The sequence below is a fragment of the Pterocles gutturalis genome, unplaced genomic scaffold (genome assembly GCF_000699245.1).
Source record: "Pterocles gutturalis isolate BGI_N339 unplaced genomic scaffold, ASM69924v1 scaffold15932, whole genome shotgun sequence".
NCBI lineage: Eukaryota > Metazoa > Chordata > Aves > Pterocliformes > Pteroclidae > Pterocles > Pterocles gutturalis.
This window is the reverse complement of record NW_010113085.1, coordinates 26352-53721: the sequence shown is the minus strand read 5'-3', so window position 1 is coordinate 53721 and position 27370 is coordinate 26352. Positions and strand designations below refer to the sequence as shown.

At 37.5% G+C, this 27370-nt stretch overlaps 1 protein-coding gene across 1 annotated transcript in view; it reads right to left on the bottom strand.

Annotated features, from left to right (window-relative positions):
• Positions 1 to 1480: 1480 nt before the first annotated feature.
• The window catches only part of WASF3 (WAS protein family, member 3), a 47953-nt gene continuing 22063 nt past the window's right edge, over positions 1481 to 27370 (bottom strand). Inside the window, exons 3-10 of the mRNA XM_010074325.1 lie at positions 26794 to 26936; positions 21291 to 21425; positions 16211 to 16364; positions 14003 to 14120; positions 7790 to 7965; positions 4691 to 4954; positions 2712 to 3082; positions 1481 to 1992 (exon numbers count right to left, since the gene is read on the bottom strand). Coding sequence (XP_010072627.1) covers positions 1835 to 1992; positions 2712 to 3082; positions 4691 to 4954; positions 7790 to 7965; positions 14003 to 14120; positions 16211 to 16364; positions 21291 to 21425; positions 26794 to 26926 — 1509 coding nt within the window. The 5' untranslated portion in view covers positions 26927 to 26936 and the 3' untranslated portion in view covers positions 1481 to 1834. The remainder of the gene's footprint in view (positions 1993 to 2711; positions 3083 to 4690; positions 4955 to 7789; positions 7966 to 14002; positions 14121 to 16210; positions 16365 to 21290; positions 21426 to 26793; positions 26937 to 27370) is intronic.

Sequence of the window (27370 nt, the reverse complement as noted above, 5' to 3'; positions counted from 1 at the left end):
CAGGACACAAAACCAAGCAGCCTTCGGCTCTGTATTTTAAGGCAAAGACAAAACCAGCTCCAGCTGAAACAGAGATGAGCACATTCAGCTGCCACCAGTTAACAGGAGCTGTAGCTGCTCACTATTACACAGAGATCGGTCATACTTTGTGTGATAAATTTTAACATCAACATTGAGGCAGCGTGTTACCACCCTGCCATAGACAGCCACCACAGACTGGAAAATCATACGCAGATTAAACAGCAATGAAGTAGCTCATAGTCTGCATGCAAACATTGTGTTAGACTGTTACATTCTCAGGACTAAAACTGCTAGTTGTGTAAACACAAGTTACATCATTATATTCCATTTCTCTTTTTATTTTACATACTTTTTAAAAATAGGGCCTCACAGAATAAAGGAGCTTTATCAAATGTTAGACTTGGAATTACACAGAACTTCAGTTACAAAGATTAAAACTGTAATCTAGTAAGGAAAGAACTCTTCCCCCACTATGAATACATATTTTAAAACCTCATTAGGGAAAGCAGCAGCCTGACTCTCAGTCCAGAAGAGAGAAAAAACAGAAATATTTTAATACTGTACTGCAAAAAAAAAAAAGGGAATTATTTTTAAAGAAAATAGAGACAGCATGTCAGCAACTGCTCCTAGAGAAGAAAAAAACAAGTGTATATATATGGCATGGTACCTAAACAGCCATTAAAACAGTTTTAACTGCCAATGTTTTATCAATGGGATGTACTAGGAAAGAAATACATTCAAAGTAATAGTAGTTTTGAGTAAACGTGCTACAGGAAACAGAAAATGACTATACATGCACAAATCAACAACAACAAAACTTATTTAGAAACATTTATATCTACAGGCATAAAGACCAAGTTTAATACTTGTGAAATGTATCTGGTTGCCAGATCTGGACTGACAAAAGTTCCAGTCTTTAGTAATAACAGAGTAACACTTCTACACTGCAATAACCATATGGCTTCAATCAGGTCTACCCTGAAGTCTTTGCATCTAGTTGATCTGTATCATAAAATTAAAAAGCTCTAAAGGTATTTCAACTTTCATTTGTAACACAGACATGCGTCCACTACCTACTGGAGGCCCCCCAGCACTCTACCCATCAAGCAGCCAGCAACCTAGAGCCGGTACTGTAACAAACATATCCAGTCTGCTCACAAAATGTCAATTTTGGATCATGTGCACTCATTCTTCACAGCACACATTTCATCATCTGCAACATTTTTAAAAGAAAAAGATGATATAAAATCATTTCTGTATGCAAAACAACCTAAGTCCAAAAGTGATTAAAAACAGACTAAGGTGGGCATAATTAGTAACTAATAAAAAAGTTAAAAGTCATATTTATGGAACTCAACACTTCACTCAGTCATATAGCTAACTGCCCTCAAAAACTAACAACCAGACCAATTCACAAGTACCTAAGTTGCTTATGTAATTAAAAGAATAAGATGTAAAGTCAAAAATATATATTTTATCCCTTCGAGATCAGGAAAGTAAAATAAAATGCTGGTTCTGTAACAGTGCAACAACTGCAGCATATTTTGCACGCAGCACATGATTTGCTACATTTAGTGGCACTTAAGTATGATGCGGTAAATACTGAAAATAAGACAAGTTTCTGATCTGCATAAGCATAATCACATCATTATTACCAGAGTTGCTAAGCTACAGCATTCTGAATAATACCAACTCAATTTTAGCACTTCAATTACTAGCCTTAACACATGTCAACGTCCTGCTTTACATCTTGCTAAGAAAGCAACCACGGAAGCCAAGCATTTCACAAACTTGCCACTGGCTTGGACCAGGTTCAATCTGACCAATCGTTCTCATCAAACTCTGAATCATCATCAGAGTCACTGTATTCCACGGCAATGCGTCTTGAAAGGATGGTTGCCACATCATTTCCAACAGGCTCTCGCTTTGCTTCTTGCTCACGTTGCTCCTGCACCTTTTTCAGCTGAATTCCTGTAGAGAAAATGACTCAAAGTTTTCTGCACAAGAGATTTTAAATTTCATACAAAAAACTCACCAATAACAGTATTCTAACAACATGTTTAGGAAGAAGAGAAAGGGGGAAAAAAAAAACCAAACCAAAACTATTGAGTTAGAGAGCCTCCCTGAGCCAGGAAGAAAGAGGGACAAAAAAGGCAGACTGGAATCCATTCTCAGAGACTGAATACTACCAGACTTCTAAAACTGCCAACAACATGTTAAAACTAAATATTCTCAGCTGTACAAGTCCTTTTGATCTGAAGATGAAAGTTTTCATAATTGTACTTGGAAATAGATGCACAGCTCCATCTTGTAAGCAAAGTCAGGAACATCCCTTAGTCACTGGTTAAATATCATTGGGCTGAAACCTGGTGTTGGATAACTCAGTTCTTCTGAACAGAAGCAAAAAATCCATGGACATCTACTGGCTGCTTTACATAATGAGCACACATTTGATTATGTTCACACAAACACTAGAACATGTTTGACAAAGCTGTACATCTTTAGGCATTAGAAAAAACCCTAAAGCCACAGTTGACAAGGGTTAGAATAGGTGCATTGTACCTGTGGTTAATTACTGTCCTAATGACATTCTGTCCAGCTGGGAACAAAAGCCATGAACTCAGATGACTTGAAAACACAGTGCTCTCATTGCAAAAAAAGCAGCAGATAAAAACTCAGTGTCCACTTACCCATTCGAATAGCAGCCAGAAGATCACTCCGTGCATCACTTATTGGCGGCTGTGCAGGTTCATGACGTTTTGCCTCCGTAGCTGGAGGAGCGTGCATTGGGGAGGAAGAGAGGGATGAACCTGCAGCAGGAGGGCCTGGAGGGGGAGGAGGTGGGCCTGGAGGAGGAGGAGCAGTGACAACAAGCCCACTAGAAGGAGGAGGATGAGCAGCTGCATATGTAGAGGCAGTCACCAGTCCAGAATGGGAAGGTGGGACTGGAAGCTGGAGGGGACTAACAAATGCAGTTTGTGCTGAAGGAATCACAGGGGGAGGAGGAAGAGGGGGAGGACCTGCAGGATTGTAATAATCCACCATCTGAGCTGGAAGCATCCTATATAAAACAGAACAAAAACATTTAATGCATTGGAAGTTAGGACTTACAGAATAATCACCCCTTAAACTGCTCTCATCCAATCTCAGCTAAAACAAAAATCCAAAGGAATTTAAACTGGTGAGTTAAATATGCAGGTGATTATAAACATATGAATTGTCAAATATACATGGAGATTTAAGGTGGATGACGAAGTTAAAGGCAGTGTCCTTTCAGCACTCCACCAAGTGAGATTTTATCTTAATACTCCTGCCTAGTTAAAGCTATATTTGCTACTAAACGTCTACTCCATGAGAATATTAAGTATCATGTCTATGATGAAGGGACCAAGAAAACTGTAGACTATGCATATCGCTTCCATAGAAGAACAAGTGTTAGAACAATTGATAATAAAAAGGACAGGCATGGAAGACAATGGAAAGTATGAACGGAAAGATTTTACCAAAGGTATGTCATGCATCTCATGTGCTTCTTTAGTCAAGTTTATCAATTTAAATGTTACTTAATTAAAATTGATAAATTTGATTGATACTTTAAAGAGGAGGAACAGGGAAGAGCTAATTTATTTGTTAAAAATGTCATTAAAAATTCTGAAGCAGAAAAAAGTGAATTAATGTAAGAGCTATGAAGTATGTAAAGAACTAGATACAGGAGACAAGAGTTGAAGGAAAGTTACTGATGACATTCAGTGACACATGCCAATGTATGACAACTGTGATACACTGACAGTGGTCATGTATCTGGGTGCTAAGCACAAGTATTTCCCTTATAAAATGGAAATCACAGAAAACGCAGGTTGGAGCAGTCAATCATAGCATAACTGGTCAGCTACAGCATGATACAGCCATGAATCGGGCAAGTGCTATCCCACGATGCATCAAGTGAGGCTGAAAAATCTTGGCTTGCTTAGTTTAAAACAGCACAGGCAAGAATGATTACAACTTTCCTGGGGTCACAACTTAAAAGCTTAAGCTATTTAAGCAAAAGAACAAATGGGCACAGACTGGTTATAGAACAGCTGTTTTCCTGCTATTGGAGAGCCAGTACTCTGGAGCAAGCCTTCCTTCAGAATATATTCAGGCAAAATATCTACACAGGGGTTTGGTGAACTCATATATTGAATTATAGAATTGTCTGTGGAAGGAAGGAACTTCCTTCTGTGTCTCAGGAGATCTCTTCCAATTCTGTCATAAGCTCCTTTAAGAAGTCATTTCAGGGATGCAACAGACTGGAACATTAATCACATTCAGTAACACTTTTTTTCACCTTTCCTGAATGTAAAAATTTTCAAATTATGCTGTAACTATTTTCCACTTTAAAGGAAAATTATCCCCTTTTTAATATTATATTAGGAACCCTTAATATTTTACAAGCATATTCATTTCACCACATTCAATACACTGCTCATTATTTCTGCTTCCACCATTTCTTCACTTAAATTCAGTTCATACACAGAAATTATACCAATGTTGTTCTGTCCTTGCCAGGTAGATAAGGAAAGTATTTGGGGTCTTTTTGTGTGCATGCATTGGATGTTATGACAGTTATGAAAAACATGCATCCCTCTAGGTTTGTCAAGAATCCACTGGAAAGAATGAGGAGTTTTACCCATATTCTGCTGGTACCACAGGTACTGAGCTATGCTGGCCATCTGAAGGCTGGGGTGGAGGTGGAGGTGGTTGCTGAGGTCTGTTTAAAGTAGCATGTCGTACAGTGGTGGAAGGTGGTCTGTATTCATGCTCATGGCTTTGGGATGCTGCCATGTACTGTGGACCATCTCCTGTTCCATAGGAAGGCATTGCTATCTGCTGATGGAGGGAATGATTCGGAGTAGCAGGATAAGAATAATCGGTAACATCAGATGCATGGGACCTAAAATTAAAGTAAATGGATGCAGAAGAACAGATTATGGAAGGGTAACAGGGTAATATCTAAATAGCTCACAATAAAAGCTAAAAATAATGCAATTAGAATTATTTTTCTTGCAACAGGACTTCCTGATTATCAAGCACCATTTATTTGTGAGTCCACAGAAAGCACAAGAAGAAACGCAACAAAATTCATGGTTCAGCTTAACACAACTTGAAAATAAAGTAGTCTGACAAGTCAGCATAAAAGGACTGAAATTGAATGTTTTCAATATTTCAGCACACAAGCTGCATGCAGAATTTCCTCCTATAATGCAGGCTTTTAAAAGACAAAAAAATTAGAGCTTTTTCCAGATTTTAGAGTTGTTTAGTAGCCACAAGGAGACATATTGGTTTTGTCAATGATTTTGACAGTCCATCGTTTGAAATGATAATACTTATCAGGCCTGCCTCGAGTTAACAACGGCAGCAGAAAAAGGAAAGCAATACTGCAGGCATTCAAAATTATGCAGAAGAACACATTTCACCAAAGCAGAGAAAACCAATTTCATAAGTTAGAAAATGCTTTTTCTTTTATTTGCACAATTAATTTTGCTGGAAAAGCTTAGAGAAACTGGGAAATGTAAATATTAGTTGAGCAGAGAGTTCATAAAGATACAAAGTCTAGGATGCTCTGTCAAATAAGCCCAAGAGAGGGAGCAAAAGGATCTCTTCATCCCATTACTGCAAACAGTTGTTTTAGTCATGAACAATTGTGCAGCCAGGCTTTTAGTGAACACAGTAAACTGATGCACTTATCTGTAAGACTGGAAGCAAGGTAAGTAACAAAAAGCCAGGGCTTTGAGTAAAACAAAATGACAAACCCTTTGGGCATTTTGTCCTCTTTCATGCTTCCTGCCTGTTCCATTTTCTTTGCGTCACTCATGAACTCAATGCCCATTTTCCTTCTCTCCCACTCTTCTTTTCTTGTTCTTACTTTTCTCACATTAATTTGCTGGTTTCTGTTTGGATTCAGCTTGTGTTTCTCTCTCTAAAGTACAATAAGTATAACAAATACATTGTAAATTGCTACAGTCTGGACACTGGGATGTCAACGTTTAATGCGTAAGTCTTACAATTAGAAAAGGAGAAGAAATATGAGCTTTTTTTTTACATTAGCATTAAAAAAGAATCACAATATAGCCCAGTCTACTTCTTTAGGACCTTATTTATAACACACTGCTCATGCAGTAGCTGTCAGCATAAAAATGTCTCTGAAACCCGTACTGATTTTTATATGCACAGGATTTTTTTATAGCTTAGTTCCTACAGCTAAGACTATCCCAAGATAAAAACCAGAAAGCCTTCTCTCCACCTCACTGCCACTCACAAAATTAACCCTTCATACATGTAAAACACAGATGTCAGAATTCAATAATTAAAATTTAATTAACTGAAATTTAAAGTTCTCCATATATTATAAAATTTGAAAGACTTATATAAAGTACAAGATATCTGTCATACCACTACATCCAACCTAATTATGCATCCTACAATTGCTGCTTAAAAAAATCCTACAGATTGCAAACATTACGGATATCTGCAAATAGATGTTGACATTGCTGGGAAATAAAAACAGATCACTTCAATATGACTATTTAAACTCAGGAATACTGGAAGCAACATGTTAAGGCGAGAAAAAGACTCAAAATGTGTGAGAGGCAGAACTCAGATGATGAAAACATTCACATCTTGCACTTGACAACTGAACACCGATGTCATTTTACCAGATCAGCCTATGGAGATCATAGCCTTAATGAAACATTACAGACTGATAAACAGGAGACAATGTTTTGCATTAGGACCTTTAAAAAAAATTGTGATTAAAGGATTTCAGACAGAGAGAGGGGGTCTGAATATATTACTGAAACAGCAATTTTCTTTAAATTTGTTGTTTCAAGTACAACATGATTACTCTTCACAAAAACATTACATATAAAAAGTTCTCAGTAGATTTTTTTGTTAATTAACCCCCACTAGACAACAGACTAAAGGTATCAGTGCACACTTCTGCAGTGGTGGCTGCTTCCTCAACGTAACCATCCAACAATTTAAACACTAAATTGTCACACACTTTTTCCAGTCAATTCTATTTATTCCTAGCATTACTGCTAGCAATTAACTATGACAGAGAAATAAAATAAGAGGGAAAATCCTCTAGTGAGACCAGCTTAGTGAATGAACTCAGACTTCCATGCACACCAGAAGTTAACTCCCACTCAGTTCAATGGGAATCTCAGACAATGAAGATGAATTCTGCTGTGTGTCTCTAAGCAGAGATTTCTGCTATTTCAAGCAATAATGTTGCATCTAGTTTTGTAGCCTGCTTTTTAGACCAGTATAACATTGATGAAGCTGAACTGTTCCCCCATTAAAGCATTCTGTTAGAAGAAAAAGTATGCCTGAGATGATCACTGAAAAATATTTATTGAGCTATCAGCAGTGTAACATACAGCAAACTAGACACAAAGGAAAAGGCACCGACATTATCTAGTGGAGACAGACTAAAATGCTTTTGCAGCTACAGCCACTCAAGACCAAATATCAAGTTTACAGCAAACACTTATTTCACTACAGTACATAACATTATGACGACACAATGCTCATCTGAAGCTGAGGAAGAAAAAATCATTACAGAATCTGTTATTTGTGCTTTAAAATAATTTTGAAAATAACTTTAAAACATGCATTGTATGTTTTGTCCATTCTAAGTATTCTCAGCCTGTAAAAACACCTAATTCTACTCAGTATTTCTGAACATACAACTACGGAATAACAAACAGCTTTGCTGTAAACAGACCTAGTATCTGGGGACAGTGATCCCTCGGAAGATGCTCCATGGTACACACTTTGAGACAACCTGTTGTCAGGTCTAAGCTCTTTGTCATATGCCATCATATTCCACTCCTGGCGTCTGTTCCTGGCTTTTCTAACCTTTTTCACCTCACGGGTGGTGCCATCTATACGCTTTTGCTCCTAATGTTCAAACAAAAGAAATAAAGCATGCAAAGAGAGAAAAAAAGGAAAGGAAAAAAGCTGGTTAAAATGCAGTTAGGGCGTATGAAAATAAGACCAGATTTTCAGATGAAGCCAAGTCTTCGTAAAATTTCTCTGCACTGCAAATATCTCTTTAAGCTATCAACCTCATTAGTACTAAGACTGCTGCTTTGCCTTCTGCAGGATGCACATGCTGGTGTGATACTGACCTACTGTTTGTCCCAACACACAGAAACGTGATTGACTTTAAAAGCCAGAAAGCTTAACAACTTCTGACATAATTTGTCATTTATTTTGACCATCCCGAAGCATTTGTGATTTCCTTCTCCTGCAAATCAATCTTACGAGAATGTGTTAAAAATGATCAGGGTTATTTTGGCTATTTGTTAGGGTCACAGTCACCTGAGGCCTTGGGGAAGTAGAGAAAAATTAGAAACACTTTCCTATTTCACAGTCTATGTGAAACTATTTTTTTTATGATTTTAACTTCTTCTCCCTTCTTAGATCTGATTAACTAGCGAAATTCCTCCTACTTTTTCCTCATCGTTGTTTTCCATTATCCTACGTAAAAATGGATGACAATAATCCTCTCCGCAACATGTCCATAATATTCAGGCCAGTAATATATTCCAGCTTGGTAGCTTCATGACAGACCAGTCTGTTCTGTCTTTTAAAATCTTTCTATATAGTTTCAGGCCCAATCAATGTAAGCGTTTATCAGTAAGATCTTCTAATAGTGGGACTCAACGCATTCACACTTCTGAAATATCATTCTCACCCACTGAATACTCAGTATGACTATAAAAACCATATTAGCACTTCAGTAGAGAAATTAACAAGTGTGCTCCATCAGAACTGAGAAGGATATGTGCTACTCCTTTTCTCAACATTTGAGGGCATTAGATTTTTTTATTTTTTTAATCAACTCTAGAGCCCACATCTTACAACACTAATTCATAAATAGGCTAAACATGTTTTATCTATTAAGAAGCTGGTATTAGGCTTTTGGCTGCTAGAAAAATAGTTTCTCAGGAAAGAAGTATCTTGATATTCTGAGAATACAGCATATTCAACTGTATTTAGAGAAGAGTCTAGGAAAATGCTGATACGCAAGCATTTTATTGTGGAATCTCTACCTTCAAAGCAAGGCACAATAGTTGGAGCGCCAGTCTTACCAAAAAGAAAAAGGTACATCACAGATTAACACAGGTATTCTACTCCAACTGCCAAACAGCACAGAGTAAATAATCTGAAATAATCTATTTGGCATTATATAACCAACAAAAACACCCCAAACTATCAAACTGCTTGCTTGCCCTTGTTTTGGATCTCTTGCTTGTTTGTGTAAGTCCATATGGGGATGGACCTCATGATTCACATCTGCTAACATTAAGAATGACAGAGAAACTTCTTTCTGAAGTTCAACACCCAAATGTTCTGACAACTCTTGCTCATTGCTGGCCCCTGCAGTGAGTAGGTTTTTGATCTGATTCATGTCAAGTGAAGATCATCACCTTGGTTCTTAATTACTTCCTATAAAATCTTTTTCCTCCTAAAAGTTTTTAGAATCACGCCCTTTTTCAATCCAGGTTACACAAGGCTTTGCTTTCTCTTTTAATACCACTTCTTCACATCAAAATTACCCAATACAGGAACTGGAGGAAAAGGGATACAGATTCAGTCATGCTTTATTTTAAAAATCTAAGGTTTTGTTAATTGCTATGGTTGAATATATACTTGTTAAAGGCTTTACATCTGTCTTCTTCATTTGATTGCTCCAAAATTTATTTTAATTTGTGACTTTTGTCCTGGTTCACTTATTAAGATTTTGTTACTAAATCATACCAGATTTGAGAGAATAGTATAAGTAGGACTTTTGGTTAACTGAAAATACCCTTTAGTTTTCTCACAGAATAGTAACTCCATCCTCTAAGGGTCACAACTACATATTTCTTGCAAGTTTCTAGATAACAAATATCCACCTTTTAACCAATGTATGATGCTACTGGGAAAACAATTTTCACACAATTCCTGTGCAATCAGGAGTGCTTACATGACTGCTTACATATAACCACCTATTTAAAAGTTTGGTTTTAAAGAGATCACTATGGCTTTTATGAAAAAGGTAGATACATATGCATCAATAAATAAACAACATAAACACAAAGTTTAGTTTGTTTTTGTTGGATCAGATTTCAGTTGAATAGGTTTTTCCAGGCCAGCATCATTAAGTGTGCAAATGAATAAATGTTCTGGAACCCTTTCTACTCAACAGTACGAAACCCTACTGGTATTGATTTTTTTAATTAATTAGTATAAAAACACATCTCAAAAAACATTTAATCTCTTCCAAAACAGTGGGGCAGGCCAATTACTAGCATCTGCCAAAACCATATATGCCTCTAACTACATATACTTGTAATAGAGTAGTTTTAAATTGTCCCAGTAATTCTTTCATTACCATGACAAAGCATGGTGACAGCCCTAGTGTTAGCATCCAGGGCAATCACAACAATTGTAGGGGAGCTGAAGCCTTTCAAAACAACTACAGTTAAAAATATTTCTTAGGAAAGTTAAAAAAATATTAGAGTAGTTACTTCCTTTAACCAAACATAACAGAAACTGTGGCAGACAAGGAGATGCCAAGGTTAAGCCAGAGAATAGGGACATCATTCAGCTGTTGGCAGGAAGTGATTTCAGCAAACGCAACAAACATATTAGACTCTTCAAACAAGGTTAATTTTAAGTTTGATATTTGCATCAAGAGTTAGCAAATGATATTTCAAGCATCTTAATAAAGAAGTAGAGCTAGTAACAGAAAGTAGCTTCAGCAAGTATTTGCAAATACTTTCAAAAAATTGGAAGCGTGAGCCTGGAGTATTTTCCTGACTTCACAAGTTACAAGATCCTATCAATCACAAGTCATCAAGAACCATTTTTGAAATACAAGCCCTCTAAATTTAAGGATATCTACTTATTTAAATAACTCATCATTCCTCAGAAAAAAACAGGAAACAATAAAAAGTACAGTAGAACAACTTTCCTTTGGTTAACAAAACTGGTCTACTACAGCAATACAATTTATAATGTTATGATATATGCAAAAGTCAAAACTAACTTCACCAAACTCTTAGCCACTGATCTACTGAAACCACAGATTTTAAACTTAAAGAATTAAAGTTGCAGCTTTCTTTCGAGAAAAAGTTCACCTGAAAGAACCAAATCAGAGAAAGCCTCTGCTAGATTTCTTCAATGAAACTGAATACAGAAACAATAAACAGGTACAATATTTGAAATCAGGAAAATTAAACTCTTCACAAGCCTTCTGCTGCAACACCTCAAGCATTTAAGGCAAATTACCAAAATAATACTGAAAGAACTATTCTCTAGTGTAAGGGGTACTCTCAGGCTTCACTGACAACCTGAAAAATTGGGGCTAAAAATCAGCTATATTTGGTCAGCTGAGTAGGACTGCATTTGGATGTCTAGTTTATAATTTGGTGAACAATATATATATCCTTCACCTGCACAGTTTCTCAACTTTTATATTTTGTGCTTCTGTAGGTACAAATTACCTAAGGAATTATCACTTGGTAGATTCAAAATACAACTTCAAGCCCCCAAATTGTTAATAGATTCTCTGGATTCATTCCTGGCCACTGCTATAATGACCAGGAAAAAAAGAAAATGACAGTCTGTTAAGCAACCCGGGGAATGAATGGTGCCTGAGAGACACTTTCACCCAAGCCCTCCCACCCTCTGGAGGTTCCAGATGATAAAAAGCTCACTTGCACGCCAGGTTCTGGAAAGCCAAAAACCAGACTTCTTCCTGTCACAAAGTGACATCTCTCCATGGAAACTCAAATCCATGCTGCTTTCTTCTTAGTTGGTCTTGTTACACATTTAATCAAGTCAAATAGCACTTCAGGTAGAATTTATCAAGGGACATTTCTGTGATACACAGCTATAGTCCTACATGACTGCCACTGAGCACATTTTATATCTGGTTTGCAGACTCTAGTATGACAATTAAAATACCACGGATGGAAATAACTGAGATGTGTTGCCTAAAACAGTCTAAAAGCAAGTTTATATATAAGTAGTTTTGTAAAAATCTCTCTAAAGCTATCATAAAATTTTCAAGCGATATTCTGCTATAATTTTTTCAATGCTTTTGGATTTTTTTCCTTTTTCTCCTTTATAATATTAAACCAGAATGAAAAATTTAGCAGTTGATAGGGTTTTTTTTATCCCCCTCTCTAGTGAAAAGATCTAAATTTGAAGGGAAAAAGATGAGGAAAAAACCCAAAGGGTGCAATTATCCCTATATATTTTTTCATATGGAAATATGGAATGAAATTTTAAAAAACAACTAGAGAATGAAAGCTACTTTAATTATTTTCAGCCTTTTACCCGGCTCTGTGACTTAGTATACTGAGAATATAGTGGGATTATAACCATGCATATACATTTGTATACAATTATACAAATAACCAAGTTAATATTTTCCAATACTTTGCTTTAGACAGCAACTTCTACTGAAAATGTTTACTCAGCTTTTAAAACTCTATTTAATATATCAATACTGAGATACCTGTCAAAACAGAAAACATTTGTGACTTACACTCCTAACAGGAAGATCTGATTTATTGCAAAACTTTTAAAATCATGAATTCACAAAATGTTATAGTTAAACCAAGTCTTTTCATTTTGTTTAAAAATGTTGTAGTTGGAAAGTTTTGTCTAGCAAAAGGAACAAGGAATTAATAGCTTTATAAAAACAGAATAGGAAATCTTCCCAGTCATGCCCTACAAGTTGATTTCCAAGCAGGTACCATATATAGCACCACATATATACACATGCATTAAACACATGATGTATATACACAAATATACATTAGCATGTATATTCAGACATTATGTATATACACATGTACAATACATGTAGATATACTGATATCTCATACCTGTTTATGCATACACACGCATAGGTATGCTAATATAGATGATATCTACGCATGTGTACACACACACATGTATGTGCATATATGTGTGCATGTGTACTGAAAACAGGTAGATTCCTATTTCCTCTGAGCAGTCTATGCATCTTGTTTAGATTTCTGTTTTAAATCCTTTATCTCTCACTGAACCTATCTATAAAGGGCATCTTCCAGGTAAAATAGGCAGTCATTCCTTCAAACTTTCCTTCTTCACTTTTTTTTTCAGAATTATCTTGAAAAATCTTAAAGCCATCAGCTTTGATAAAAAAAATACAGCAAAGCTGCACAAGTAGCAACTTATTTCTTTGTTCAAAACTAAAATCCATCAAGAAAATCTTGATTGCATCGGAACACACATCTTGGATCACACTGCTGAAGATATTCCAGAAGGACTGAAGACACTTCTAGGAAAAAAAGCCTTGTTTTGTTTCTTTTAAACTTGAAGGAAACAAAGAATATTACTCCTAAAATTAATCTTCTCTTATTGCTGAACCACAGAGTAACTTTGTAGTGTATTATCATCTTACTAACTTGTAAAAGGTGTAGAAAAGTGAAGAGTTATTATCAAGGAATTTAAAAACTCGAGAAAATAATTATTTCTGGATAAGCTCATGCTGTGCTACAGGAGTTGATGTTGCTGGATTAAAAAAAAAAACCTATGAAAATAAAGGAAACTGCATTCAAGCTCCTCTCCTACCCTCCCCGCCCCAAATCACAGTGTCTTTTTCCGAAGCACAACAGGGCCATTTTGCCAAGTACTAATACGCAGATACTGGCAAAGGATTAAAGCAAGTATCTTGGAGGATAACTAGAGTACTCCTAAAATTAAATTTGCTAACTTCTTAAAAAAGCAGGTATGAGCTACAAAATCCTTAACAAACTGAATTTAGAGCCACGTATAAGGAAGAATAATCTTTCCATGCTAACAAACTAAGTATGACCTAGCAATTTTTATGCCTGGACAGCCATACACAAAATCACAAGACATACATTTGCTATTATGCTTCTGCTTTTACCTTTTGCCTTCTCTTTTCTTTTCGCTTATCTTCAGTATCTTGTAGCATTTTTTCTTTCCAAAGATCAAAAAAATAGGAAGGATCAGTATAGAACTTCAATCCATCTTTCTTATCATCCCTGGAAATACAGTAGAAGAAAAGCTAAGAAAATATGAATTAGTATTTTTCAAACTAACAAAACTCACCTTTGACAATCATCCAAGTTTTCTCTTTTTGCATTATAGGATGACAGCATGCCAAATACATTAAATGCCACCCTTGGTAGTTACAGCTCAAAATTTACTTTACTCATGCCAAGAATTCCAGGGGAAAAAGGGTGGAATCCAGTCTTTTTCTTGGGAGGCAAGGTGCCAGGGTACACTTTATCAGAGCTCAGCCTGAGGTAACCAGGCTCCTGCATCAACTGGCTTACCAGAGGGAAACTCACTGGTGCTACACGAAGATCAGTGCCAAGACAGCATGTGTAAGGGACAGAAGAGTACAAGAATAGAACTCAACTGTCTCAAAAGAAGTAGAAAAGGACTATTTGGCTCAATCCAGACAGGTCTCAAGATCTGAATATAGGAATAAGGTCTGAGTACCTTTGCTCTTATGACAGGAAGCACAAGACAGTAGCTGCTCTCAGTGGGACTCTTCTAACAAGGGGAAGGGCTAGGAAAGGGCTAGCAACTGAAAGGCTGAATCCTACCAGACTGGGACAATTTGAGACAGAGCTGATCTGCACTTGCCAGCTCCAACTGGCAGGAGCTAGCGTCACCCAGACTAAGAAGTCACAAAAAAACCATATGCTACTAAATCCTAATTTGACCCCATGACCCAGAAACAGGCAATCTTCTAATATCCTAAATGCCTGGAAAGGAACGGGGTGTAGGGGAAATCAACACGGCAGGGTAGCTGGCATGGTCCAAACAGCACATGATTGCAATTCCAGTCTAGCGTGCTAAACTAGTGTCCTTCAGAGTCTCTTTTGGCTGTGGGCCCCAATTTCTTCCTGTGTAAATTTTGATGGCATCTGAATACCAATTTCTACTGGCAAGATGTAGAGCGATGGAGATCCAGCACATGGAAACCTTCGACTGCTGGAGCAGGGTACAGAGAGCAGATCTTGTATACTGCCTGGTCATACAGCCATAAACCCTTTAGTTTTTGTGTGCTACATCTCCTCACTACAAACACCTAACCTACTCAAGGGGGTACCAGGGCCACACTTCCATCCCTCCAGCTTTGGTCGAACTACAAGTTGAAGTTTATTTAAGCCCTGTCCAAGGCAAATAGAAATAATTTAAATTCAGCAGATGGAAAAGACTTAACAAGAAATATAATTCAAGTAAATTTCACTAAACTATCCCTGATAAAACAGGAATAACAAAGGTCAATAACACTGTCATCCAGATACCTATTAGGACATAGCTGTGCAGAACAGCTGATCGATAACAACTCTCACTAACTGGATGCCTACAAACAATCAAACACCACCATTGTCTGCAGCAGTGGCAAAAAAACCATGTCCTTCAGCTATAATCTAACAACTTTACTTCAAAAGTAAAAGCTTTTAAAAATCAAATACACTGCAAATGCTCTGTCATTCCTAAAAAAATTTCAAATAATTTACTGCAAATTGAGTACCTGCTTTACACAGATGCCTCACAATCTAGCTGCTCTCAAAAGCTGAAGGATGCAGTAAAGACATTGTCTACAACCCTTCAGACAAATTATACTGATTTCATGAACAACACTAAGCTTAAAGGAAACACAAAAAGAAAACAGGAAATGAAGTCCTGCTTGCTGCTTTTTTATTCACCATTAAGCAACCAGGAAAAGAAAAGGTAAAGATTGTGTGTGTGCGCACATGTGTGTGTGTGTTAGGAGAAAGCTAAACCAACAAATCCAGCTTTCTGGATAAATGAACCAAAAAAAGCAGTTTAGTATATTATTAATTTTCTTTTCACTTTTCACAGAATCAATGGCCCATGCTCTCTGATTCTGTGCTGCCATGTAACACTTACACTGAAATATGATTTTTGTGAGGTACAATTTAAGACTTTAAGTGTGGTAATAGCAATTTTTGTTTACATGAACAGGGAAGTCTCTGAAAAAACAAATCTCAATAACCACTACAGCTTTTCCCTTCTGCTGTAATTATTCTCTGTATACAACTAGGAGATAAAGGGCAAAGTACAAGAATGTAAGTAAATAATATTTCCATACCTATAAGGTGAAAGAATATTCAGAGGTGGTGGTTTGTCACTCTGATTATAAATATCAGCCACTGGGTTAGGAATGCTGTTCTTTGAAACTACCTGCTGATCTTGAATTGTTGAGCTCTTGAATGCTTTTTTCATGTTGATATCCTGTAATGATACTGTTAAAAATAAAAATACATTTATCACAGGTCTGAAATTAACATAAGTGGATAAATAAAGTCCATTTTACACTAGCTATTTCAAATATTTTTGTGAAAACATAGAACGAAAACGGAAATATTTTTCTTTAGTGGATAATAATGATATTTAAGCAAAAAGGCATACAAGTATTACCATAATAAATCAGACTTAAGCCCCACTTGTTCCAGAACCTCACTTAAAATAATGGGACCACAGACTGTATTGGAAGATGATGCAAGAATCCTGTCACATGCAGACGTCCAATGATCTCTCATTTTTATGAGGTTCAACCTGGACTTCTAATAGCAGAAAGCCTGAAACAAAAGGTTTGGTATTCCTCTGACATAGCATGCTTTATAATTATATATGGTATCATAGAATCATTTAGGTTGGAAAAGACCTTTAAGATCACCAAGTCCAACCATAAACCTAACACTGCCAAGTCCACCACTAAACCACGTCCCTAAGCACCACATCTACACCTCTTTTAAATACCTCCAGAGATGGCGACTCCACCACTTCCCTGGCCAGACTCTTCCAATGCTTAGTAACCCTTTTGATCAAGAAATTTTTCCTAACATCCAATCTAAACCTCCCGTGGCACAACTTGAGGCCGTTTCCTCTTGTCCTATCACTTATTACTTGCAGGTAGTTGTAGAGAGTGATAAGGTCTCCCCTTTGCCTCCTTTTCGCCAGAATAAACAACCCCACTTCCCTCAGCTGCTCCTCAGAAGACTTGTCCTCTAGACCCTTCACCAGCTTCGTTGCCCTTTGGACACGCTCCAGCACCTCAATGTCCTTCTTGTAGGGAGGAGCCCAAAACTGAACATGGTATTCGAGGTATGGTCTCACCAGTGCCAAGTACAGGGAGACAATCACTGCCCTAGTCCTGCTGGTCACACTATTTCTGATACAAGCCAAGATGCCATTGGCCTTCTTGGTCACCTAGGTACATGCCATCTCATATTCAGTTGGCTGTCGACCAACACCCCCAGGTTCTTTTTCCACCAGGCAGCTTTCCAGACACTCTTCCCCAAGCCTGCAGTGTTGGATGAGGTTGTTGTGACCCAAGTGCAGGACCTGGCACTGAGCCTTGTTGAACCTCCTACAACTGTACTCAGCCCATCAATCCATCCTGTCCAGATCCCTCTGTACAGCCTTCCCACCCTCCAGCAGATCAACACTCCCGCCCAACTTGGTGTCATCTACAAACTTATTGAGGGTGCACTCAATCCCCTCGTCCAGATCATTGATAAAGATATTAAACAGAACTGGCCCCAGTACTGAGCCCTGGAGAACACCAGTTGCGACCAGCCCATAACTGGGTTAAAGTCTGTTCACCGCAACTCTTTGGGCCCAGATGAATGCTGTGGAAAACAGTGTCAAAGGATTTACTAAAGCCCAGGCAGACAACATCCACAGCCTTGCCCTCATCTACTAAGCAGGTCACCTTGTCATAGAAGGAGATCAGGTTACTCAAGCAGGACCCACTTTTCATAAACCCATGCTGGCTGGACCTGATCACCTGGTTGTCCTGTACGTGCTGTGTGATGGCACTCATGTTCTGCACCATAAACTTCCCCAGCACCAAGCTCAGACCAAGAGGACTGTAGTTCCCCAGATCTTCCTTCCAGCCCCTCTTGTAAATGGGCATCACATTTGCTAACTCCAGTCAGCTGCGATCTCCTCAGCCAGATGACATGCTGACAGATAACAACGTGGCTTGGTGAGCACTTCTGCCAGCTCTCCCAGTAACCTTGGGTGGATCCCATCTGGCCCCATAGTCTCGTGTGTGACTAAGTGGTGTAGCAGGTCCCTAATCATCTCCCCTTGGATTATGGGGGCTTCATTTTGCTCCCCATTCCTGTCTTCCAGCTCAGGGGGTTAGGTCCCAGAGAACAACTGGTCTTACTATTAAAGACTGAAGCAAAGAAAGCATTAAGTAACTCAGCCTTTTCCTCATTCTTTGTCACTATGTTTCCCCCCACATCCAATAAAGGATGGGGATCCTCTTTAGCTCTCCTTTTTTTTGCTAATATATTTATTATAAACATTTTTATTGTCTTTTGTTGCATCAAGACACATTCAACCCCATTCCAAGTTTAATTATGGCCTCCACAATCCCCTGTTAGAGAGAGTTCCACACCTTTTACTATCTTTCAACTCCAAAATCCTTCTACATAATTGAACATTCCTTGAACTTAAGTTTTCCTCATCTCTCTAGTAGAGAGAAATACTTACCTTCTTTATGCAGTCCAGCAACATACTTCATTTTATCTTTTCACATACACAATTTTTGGGGAAACAATACTAGCCTTTTCATTCTCTCTTTTCAAATGAAAGATTTAAGTTGATTTTAATTGTTCCTGTTACTTTTAGCAAGACTTTCTTTCATTCTTAATATAAATTTTCCTGAGATGGAGTGACCACTGCTAATATTATACAGATAATACCAATCACAATTTAAAAGTGGCAGTAAGCTCTCCGTATTATCTTCCATTCTTAGGCAACCTGAAATACACAGTTTTGACTGCAGTTGAATGCAGCACTGAAGTCTTCACTGGCTTGTCTACAGTGACACTAACCACTTCTTGAATTGATCCCACTATTTTACAACAGTGTAATCTGTAGGAGTAGTGCAAGCAAAATGCAATGGCTTGTTTTCTTTTTATTGCCATTGACATTTCATCTATTATTTCTTGCCTATTCTTCTAATTTATCTAGTCTCAAGAACAAAGTTTGAGAGTTTCACACAGTAACTAAACACTACTGGGCAAAATTTTAATATATTGATGACCTGTAAACCCAGAAAGACTGATACAGACCCTGTAGGCACTGTTGTCCTTTATTATGAGAGAAAATAAATCCTACTCACATCTCTCTACCCAACTATTTTTGTTATCTGTGCTGAGGTCTTGCCTCTCACTCCAGGACCATGTAGATTCTTCTGTAGTTTTTAAAACAGCAAAAAATTAGAAATGGAATATTTCATTCTAAATTGTCATTCCCCCATCCATGTCATCTGAAGTATCAAAACATAATTTTTGACAAACTACTTTTTACTTAAACCTGCCTGTTAAGGTATTTCAGGCATTTTTTTCAGATTTATATATCCGAATTGTTACAGTCTTGTTTGAAGGAAGACATTTAAAAGAACACAAATCCCATTTTTCTATGACTTTTTAATGTAAGTTATTTATATGCTTTTGAAAACTTAACTTCAATTAGTTTAAAATGCTTTTTCAACTGTAGTATTAGTAACATACATAAAATATTTTATATATACACACACTATATTAGTTATACCTAAGAATGCAAGAAATCACTGATGCCATTAAATCTAAAGGCTTTTTTAAAATCAATCTAGCAACTGACATTTTACTTAAATGCCTAAGCTACTCAGAAATATATTTAGTATTAGTGACAGTACAATGAATTATTATAGACTTCAACTTCCACAGTGAAAGTGACAGTGGTTTCTACATATAGCTTATTAATGTGAAAGATGATTAGCAGTGCAAGAGTAATAACTGCTGTCAATTTAAAATAAAAACTGATTAAATTCTCAGTCCATACACTACTTTCCCCTTCCAATAAACTGCTTTTAATTACTCTCTGAACTCTGGAAACTAGCCAGGACATATTGCATAACACAAATGAGACATTAAGAAAAGAAACAATAGCAAAACCAACCTCTGATGAGGACTGTTTCTGAAAATGTTGGACTTGAAAGTCATGAAAACTAACATCATCCACCTCAGCATGGACCAAGTACAGTGTATGAATATCATCTAGTTTGCTCATATTACCACCACAGCGTGCCTCAAAACTAAGCTCAATTGTGACTCCATAATAGCTTAGTTTATGTTACCATATACCTCTTGACCTCTAAGACAGCAAAAATGACCAACTGTGATACTCTACTGGTTAACATGTTCGAAAAGCAGAAAAAAATCAGACATAATAACTTTCAGACAGTAATAAGCTAAAAATGGAAGGCTAAATATTACACTAAATATCAACAGTAACATTTAATATTGACTTAATAGTAGTATTAAATATAATATATAAACTATAAAAATAGAAATATTAAATATATAAACCATATAAACAGTACTATTAAATACATCACAAGTAGCATTTATTACTACTGAGTAAATATTACACTGCTCTCTTGATGTAACAAGCTTTTAAATTTTACTAAATGTCAGGAATGATCTAAACAGGGAGTACATGCAGTAGCTGGCTCAGACAGGTAACTGCACACGTAAGAAAACATGCACATTACAGCTTTTAGAGCTAGACAGAGAAATGTGTTTTACTTATCCAAGGGCTTTTGAACAATGCCATGATGTTACTTAAATCCTTTGTTTTTACTGCGTATTTATGAAGTGAATGACCAAACACTAGCAAGTGAGGATGTAACAGTATTTTAAAGGAAATGCTGTTTCTAGTGACTACAACTCCCTAGAGAATGTCACCTGGTTGACGCAATCATTTAGTGCAGAACAGACGCTACTAATATAGTTTGTGACCACCCTACCCTGAAATAAATAAATAGATATACTGTCTCAAACTTTTTACAATATTCTGACTTACATCCAGTAAGGTCTAGATTTATTCAATTCTGATTTATTACACTCACAAACTTAAAATTTTCCCTGTGAAAGAGGCAGCCTAATGACTCCATTACTACAGGGGCTTCCTGAAGACAGTTATATGACTCAAGAATACTGGTTTTTTTCCTTGCCTTGCTAACATGATTTTTCTAGTCTGCCTTATCAAGAAAACAAGATGAAATACTGGTTCAGGATTACTTTGAAAAGACAGAGATTGTTGTGTAATTAAATACTGTGGTCTTGTCAACATCACTTCTGGCTGAGTGCTTTCATGCAATTACCTACCCTCTTCTACCGTTGAATCCAGCTGGGTAACTTTGACAGCAAGGCGATCAATTCTGTCTTGAAGGGAATTTGCTCTGATGTAGAAGCTGTTGGCCTCATTAAACAACTCACCAAATATGTCTTCAGCATGTTTGCCTGTGTAAGAAAATAGACAAGGAAATTCCTTTGATAAAGGCTTACAAAATACAAGACAAACGGCTTCAATATCATGAAGTTATAATAAAACACAGTAGTCATAGGATTATAACAGCGCAGTTTGTCATCCAGCAAAATTGGGGCAACAGATTTGTACAAAAATCTTAAAATATACCATAAATGCTACCTGAAGTCTGTTCTCCTGGACATCCTGGTTAGTCTTCTACTTATAAAACAGGGAGACTTTCAAATGTTAGTTCTTATATAGCTGAACTACTGCCAACTGACAACCAACCATTAAAACCTCCCTCTGTGATGAAAATAAGGTCCCAAAGTTACCACTGTCCATAAAAGCTTCTGAAGTAAATTTTGAAATCTAAAATCTTGCAATCCATAGTCATTAAGATTTAATTATAAGCATGAGCACAAGCCAACATCAAAATGAAGGCAAAACAAAACAGAAAAACCAGGATCCTCATGCAAGGCAGTCTGCTTACCTCCACAAATGCTCACTGCATACACCTTGCTGTCACTGAAGTCACCTGAGAGTCTGAGTAAAACAGCACTGACTACATTTACCCATGGCAGGTCTGGACTTGACATAGCACAAAAGAGGAGCCTACACCCTTTTCAGCCTGCATTCTGGCTGCTGTATTTTCTTGGTCACTATGAGAGCGGATAGTCCAGTTCAGATCTGCAGCCTCAGGCCCTACCCTAAAAAGGCGACAGTGTACAGGAGAGCCACATGATAAACCCAACCCCCTCTCGGTCCACAGATCCTTGTGCATGCCCATTCCTTTCTTAGACCTCCCCCCTGCTGAAGTACGAGGCATCCTCATCCGCAGTTTGACTCCCCTTCTGCCCCAGTCCGAACCTCTCAACCATTCCAGATCAGAATCCTCAATTTATCACTTCACCTACCCCAGAACTTCCCCCACAAATTTCAGATTCCACCGAAATTCACTGTTCCTACTCACTCAGCTGACAGAACCACACTTAACTTATGTCTCAGTCCCTCCTACCCAGATACTGCTGCTTCATTTAAGATCGCCCCCTCCACAGCTTCTGCAGCCAACACCCTTCTCAAGACATCCACTCCATTAATTCTCTGCACAAAAAGCAAAATCCTGCCTCCTGCATTTAAGCATGCTTTTTAAACAAAAAATAAATTTAAAAACCCTACTTCTGAATTAAACTCATCTTCTTATGACCAGTATCAAGACAAGTCTGAAGAGCAAAAATGGAGGAGAGGGGGAAAGTGAAACTTTGCCTAACAATATGAAAGACGTATTAGCCACCTAAAGGACTGTGACTTCCAAAAGAAGAGCAATTGTTGACATTTTAAGTTGGGTCCTATAACCAACCTTAATATTTTACAAAGAAAAGTCTAGACATAATTAAAACTCCAGTCAAGATCCCATCCTTTGAACATCTGGAGATCATAATCCAAAGTAAAAAATAGCCACACTTAGGAAGTCAAGGGGATCTGCCCCTTTCTTGGATCACTGACCCAGGGGGAAGAGAACACCACCACAAACAATATTAGAAAGAACTGTATGTGAATTACAAATAAATAAAAAAATAAGTTTGTTGCCTTGCTTAGAGGACTTCACCAGTAATAGATTTCTTCACTAAACGCAAGATCAGACAATAACGAACCCAAAATATTATGATACTTTGGTGTATCCAAGCTCTGCTTCATACATATGTAGAAGGTGGATAGGCAAGATATGCTGCCTACCTGCTCCTCCCTCATCTCCTCCCCCTCCAATAAAGAAGTCACACAACCATGGAATAGTTCAGGCTGAAAATCATCTAGTCCAACTCCCTGCTCAAAGTAGGAGGATGCCCCGGACTCTGTCCAGTTGGGTTTTGAATCCTTCTAAGGATGGAGGCTCCACAACTTCTCCAGGCAACCCGTGCCAATGTTCAACCACCTTCACACTACAAGTGTTCTCTAAATGCTTCCCAGCAGCTAGCTGAGATTCAATTACAATCCTTATTTGATTTAGTTGCTGCAAATGGAGAGGTTATTCCAGGCTATAGAACAAATAAGCTTTTCAGCTCTTCAACTAAATAAAGCAGGTATTACATTCTTTAGCCTCTAGTACTCAGAGCTCAAAACATCAATAAATTTTAATGGATGTTAGTTTATGTTAATATACTGAGATCACGCTGCTGAGTGAGGACTGCCACATACTAAGATTGAACACATCACTCCTAGAGAAGACAAGCAGACAGGTGCTTGTCAGTTATCCTTCAGGAGGCAAATAAGTCAAAGTCGATTTGTGGGAACATGCTTTTAAGATGGATTTTTTTTTTCCCCAAACACTTGCTACACTGAAACAAGTGAAAGATGGTTTGTCGATCTGCTGACAGTAAAAATAGTAACATGGTAAAGCAGTACTGGAACATGCTATTCTGACTAACACGATGTAGTAAGTTTTAGAAATAAAGTTATACTTCTCTAGCGTTTTCTATACTACCATCTTTTTAATTACATTTTTAACAAAACCAAAACAAGCATAAAAAAAGTTAAGAAGAGGTAATGCAACTTGAAACACGAGTATGTTAGTGTACAGACTAAAATCTAAGAAAAGCTCAGTAAAGGAATACATATACAGTTTTTAACACTTAATCTACAACAAAGGTAATTTATTATTTCTTCCCCATATACACACATATGCAAAACCCAGGAACAAAACCATGGTGCAACAGATCCTGTTGTAGAGAGCACCTTTTTTTACTAGCTAGAGTCCTGTGGCCATCAGACCAAAAGGGAGTATTTTGTATTTTTCAAAGCCTTTCCTCCATGACTGCATTTACTAGGTAAAGCATCATGGTACTTACAGGTATGGGCTGCAAATGCTCCCAATCCTCCTCCTGCTAGATTCTCTCCTCTCAAGTGAAGGCAAATCCCCTAGTCAAGCTTTTGCCTTATATAAAGTGCAGAGCTTCATACAGAATGCTGCTCAGTCTGCCTGGGCTCTAAGCCAGCTGGCTGCAAACAAACCCAAATCTGAAGACATAATAGAAAAAAGCTCCACTGAGAGTACATTCCCTTTGGATAGGAACTTGTTCACGTCTCCTGAAAAGAGCAGGGGCAGAAGCAAGCTGAATTTTGTACCAACAGCACAGATCTGCCAGTTTTTAAAATCCACACTGAACTCAGTAACTGCAAGCTAGACCTGTACTTGCTCTCTCTATGCTTCAAGCTGTGGGAACACCAACAAGCTCTGATGCTGTCAGCAGGACATTACTACGTTAGCTCCAGCACAGCATCTCTCTACGATAATTTTCTTGCTCCCAGTTGGCTTGAAACACAGGCAAAACAAATGCTGTCTGCAGAAAAAAACCCTCCATAAACATAACAGATTTTGGACTGTGGACAAGCCTGGTGGTAGACTTCCCTCATTAAATGCCATGTATTCATCTGTTAAAACAAAGGGTGCATCATTTATTTGCATAGATCTTTAACTCGATAATAAATTACTCTAGGGTTGTCTCCATAGACTTCTGATGACCCAAGAAATCCGCTAAGGGAATATTACAAAATGTGGATTATACAAGTAGCCAGTTCCTCAGCAACAATCATAAGAGGATCTGAACATGCAACGTAACCGGCAGATTAGCCCCAATCTGGAGAAATGAAAACTAGACATCCCTAGCAAGTCAGACAAATAAAAACTATATTATCTACACTTTGGCAATCATTGTACAATACCAAAATGAGGTATTATCAGATGTCCTTGAATGAAATCAGGAGACATTAGCCATTCTTCTCTATTTTCTGAAACTTAAGGATGTCAATACTGAGCAACTGCTCGATAAAACAGTAAATGAAACTCAGTGACAAGACAAACACCAATTAACTATAAATAACAATAGACACTAATACTGCCCACAAAAGGTCAGAGAATCACCTGGAAACTTATCTGAACATATAAATTCAATGTTTAGCAGCAATCAAAATTTTAGAAATTCTTAGAGAACTAATGAAAAAACAGAAGTCTGTTCTGATTATGATCTGAACTCCTCAACATCCCACCTTAAAAAGACCCCCAACATGCTCTAACCTGCATACCCAAAGCAGAAATAACAATTATCAGACACACAAAAGAGTTTTTATCCAAAAAGAGTACTAACAGATCAGGACACTCCAACCTGGAAAATATATCACTAGGAGAACACAAGAAAGTTTTAAGAAAATCACAGATGATTACGGAAATAGATGAGATGAAATCACCTTTCATTATTTTTCAAAACTCAAGAACCAGAAGGTATCAAAAGGAAGAAACAGATCAACTTCTATTGTGGGACACTGTCACAGGTCATGGAGCAAGAAGTGCAATCCCTATTTGAACACACCTAAGCAATTCCACAGATGACAGGTTTACAAATGCTCATTACATAGGACAATTCAGATGGACCTCCAGCTCAGAAAATCCCTAAATCACTGACTACTTGAAAGGGGAACATGCTGTATTTTTTTTTCCCTACTCACAGGCTATTTCCTGTCACCACAAATTGAACACCAGACTTAGTAGGACTTCTAATCTAAACTCCATACAGACTTTTTCACATTCTTAAACCATTTCCATTTACTAAGTGAAGAAACTGATGAAGTGATAATTTATTTTCTAGGACCGGAGCTATCAGCACAAACAACAGCTGCTGATTGTTAAACACTCGGAAGAAATATCTTTTCTTATTCATTTAAGAAATATTATTCTTCTTGGAAGCACTCTAAGACTCCTTGTCAACTGACAGGCATACTGTGTAGGTTACTCTGTGTGGAGCTGACGCTAGCTTGCCTCTACAGTCGCTTGCAGGTTTGTTCAGTGAATGCCATTCTTTTGATTTATGTATTTAACTTCATTCATATTAATAATATGAATATAATAATATTAATAAAACAAAGAAAAGGCTTAAGAAATACTATGACACTAAGACAAACTGAAATTTCAGTCAAATGGATCATTTGATGCCAAGAGGCAGAATATTTTGCTGGCTTCATCTTATACAAACAAAAACCAAGAATAACTCGAGCACTAGTCTTGCCTCTCAACCAATTTTGATCACCTTAGAAAAAATCCTGGTATTCTATACCAGAGTTTTTTGGTTGAGTGTGGATTTTTTTGGTTGGTTGGCTTTTTTACACTTGTACACCTTAGAGAGGCTCTGCTTCTATGACTTCAAAATACAGAAGATCATAAAAGCAATGAAATAGCATTATATTATTATATTACATAAGTGGCAATGTCCTATATCAGAATTTTGCCATTTAAAACAAGCCATCTTATGGCTTTTCATTTATTCAGTTTTTCCATCAGGAATCAAATACTTGCAGGAAGTTACAGATACTTACTTAAGCTGCTTAGCTGGCGTATGATAGCAGCAAGGGTACTATTTGTTACACATTCCAGTTCACTAGTAATCCCCTCTGGCAGAGCTCCTCGGCAGAGATGCCGTGGTTCAATGTTCCTTTTCACCAAAGGCATGACTCATAACCTGGAATTTACAGAAAAATATGCATTATATTTACAACAATGAAATAAGAGCTATGAAGCTGTATAGCACACATTCAGTTTATTCTACAAAATATATTTCACACTTCTTTTAAAACACTTTCTTCAGCCTTCCTGCCACGATATTTTACAATTCCTACTAAGACACTGGAGTCGTGCACTCAAGCCAGGACATGACAAGAGAACTGCAGATAGGCACAGAGATACGGTCTATGTCAATGTACAGAAAATCCAGGCAAAAAGTATAATATTTACTGTCTACACAGACCCGTGCTCCAGTACCTGAATCACTAGACTTACGTGCACATTTGCATTTACAAAAAACTGGCAGTCGCCACAGGAGTGCCAGGAAAGATCTGTCTGGAGCAAGCTGGCTTGCTGCCTTGGCACACTGGCCACCGACGGACTGTCCATGCA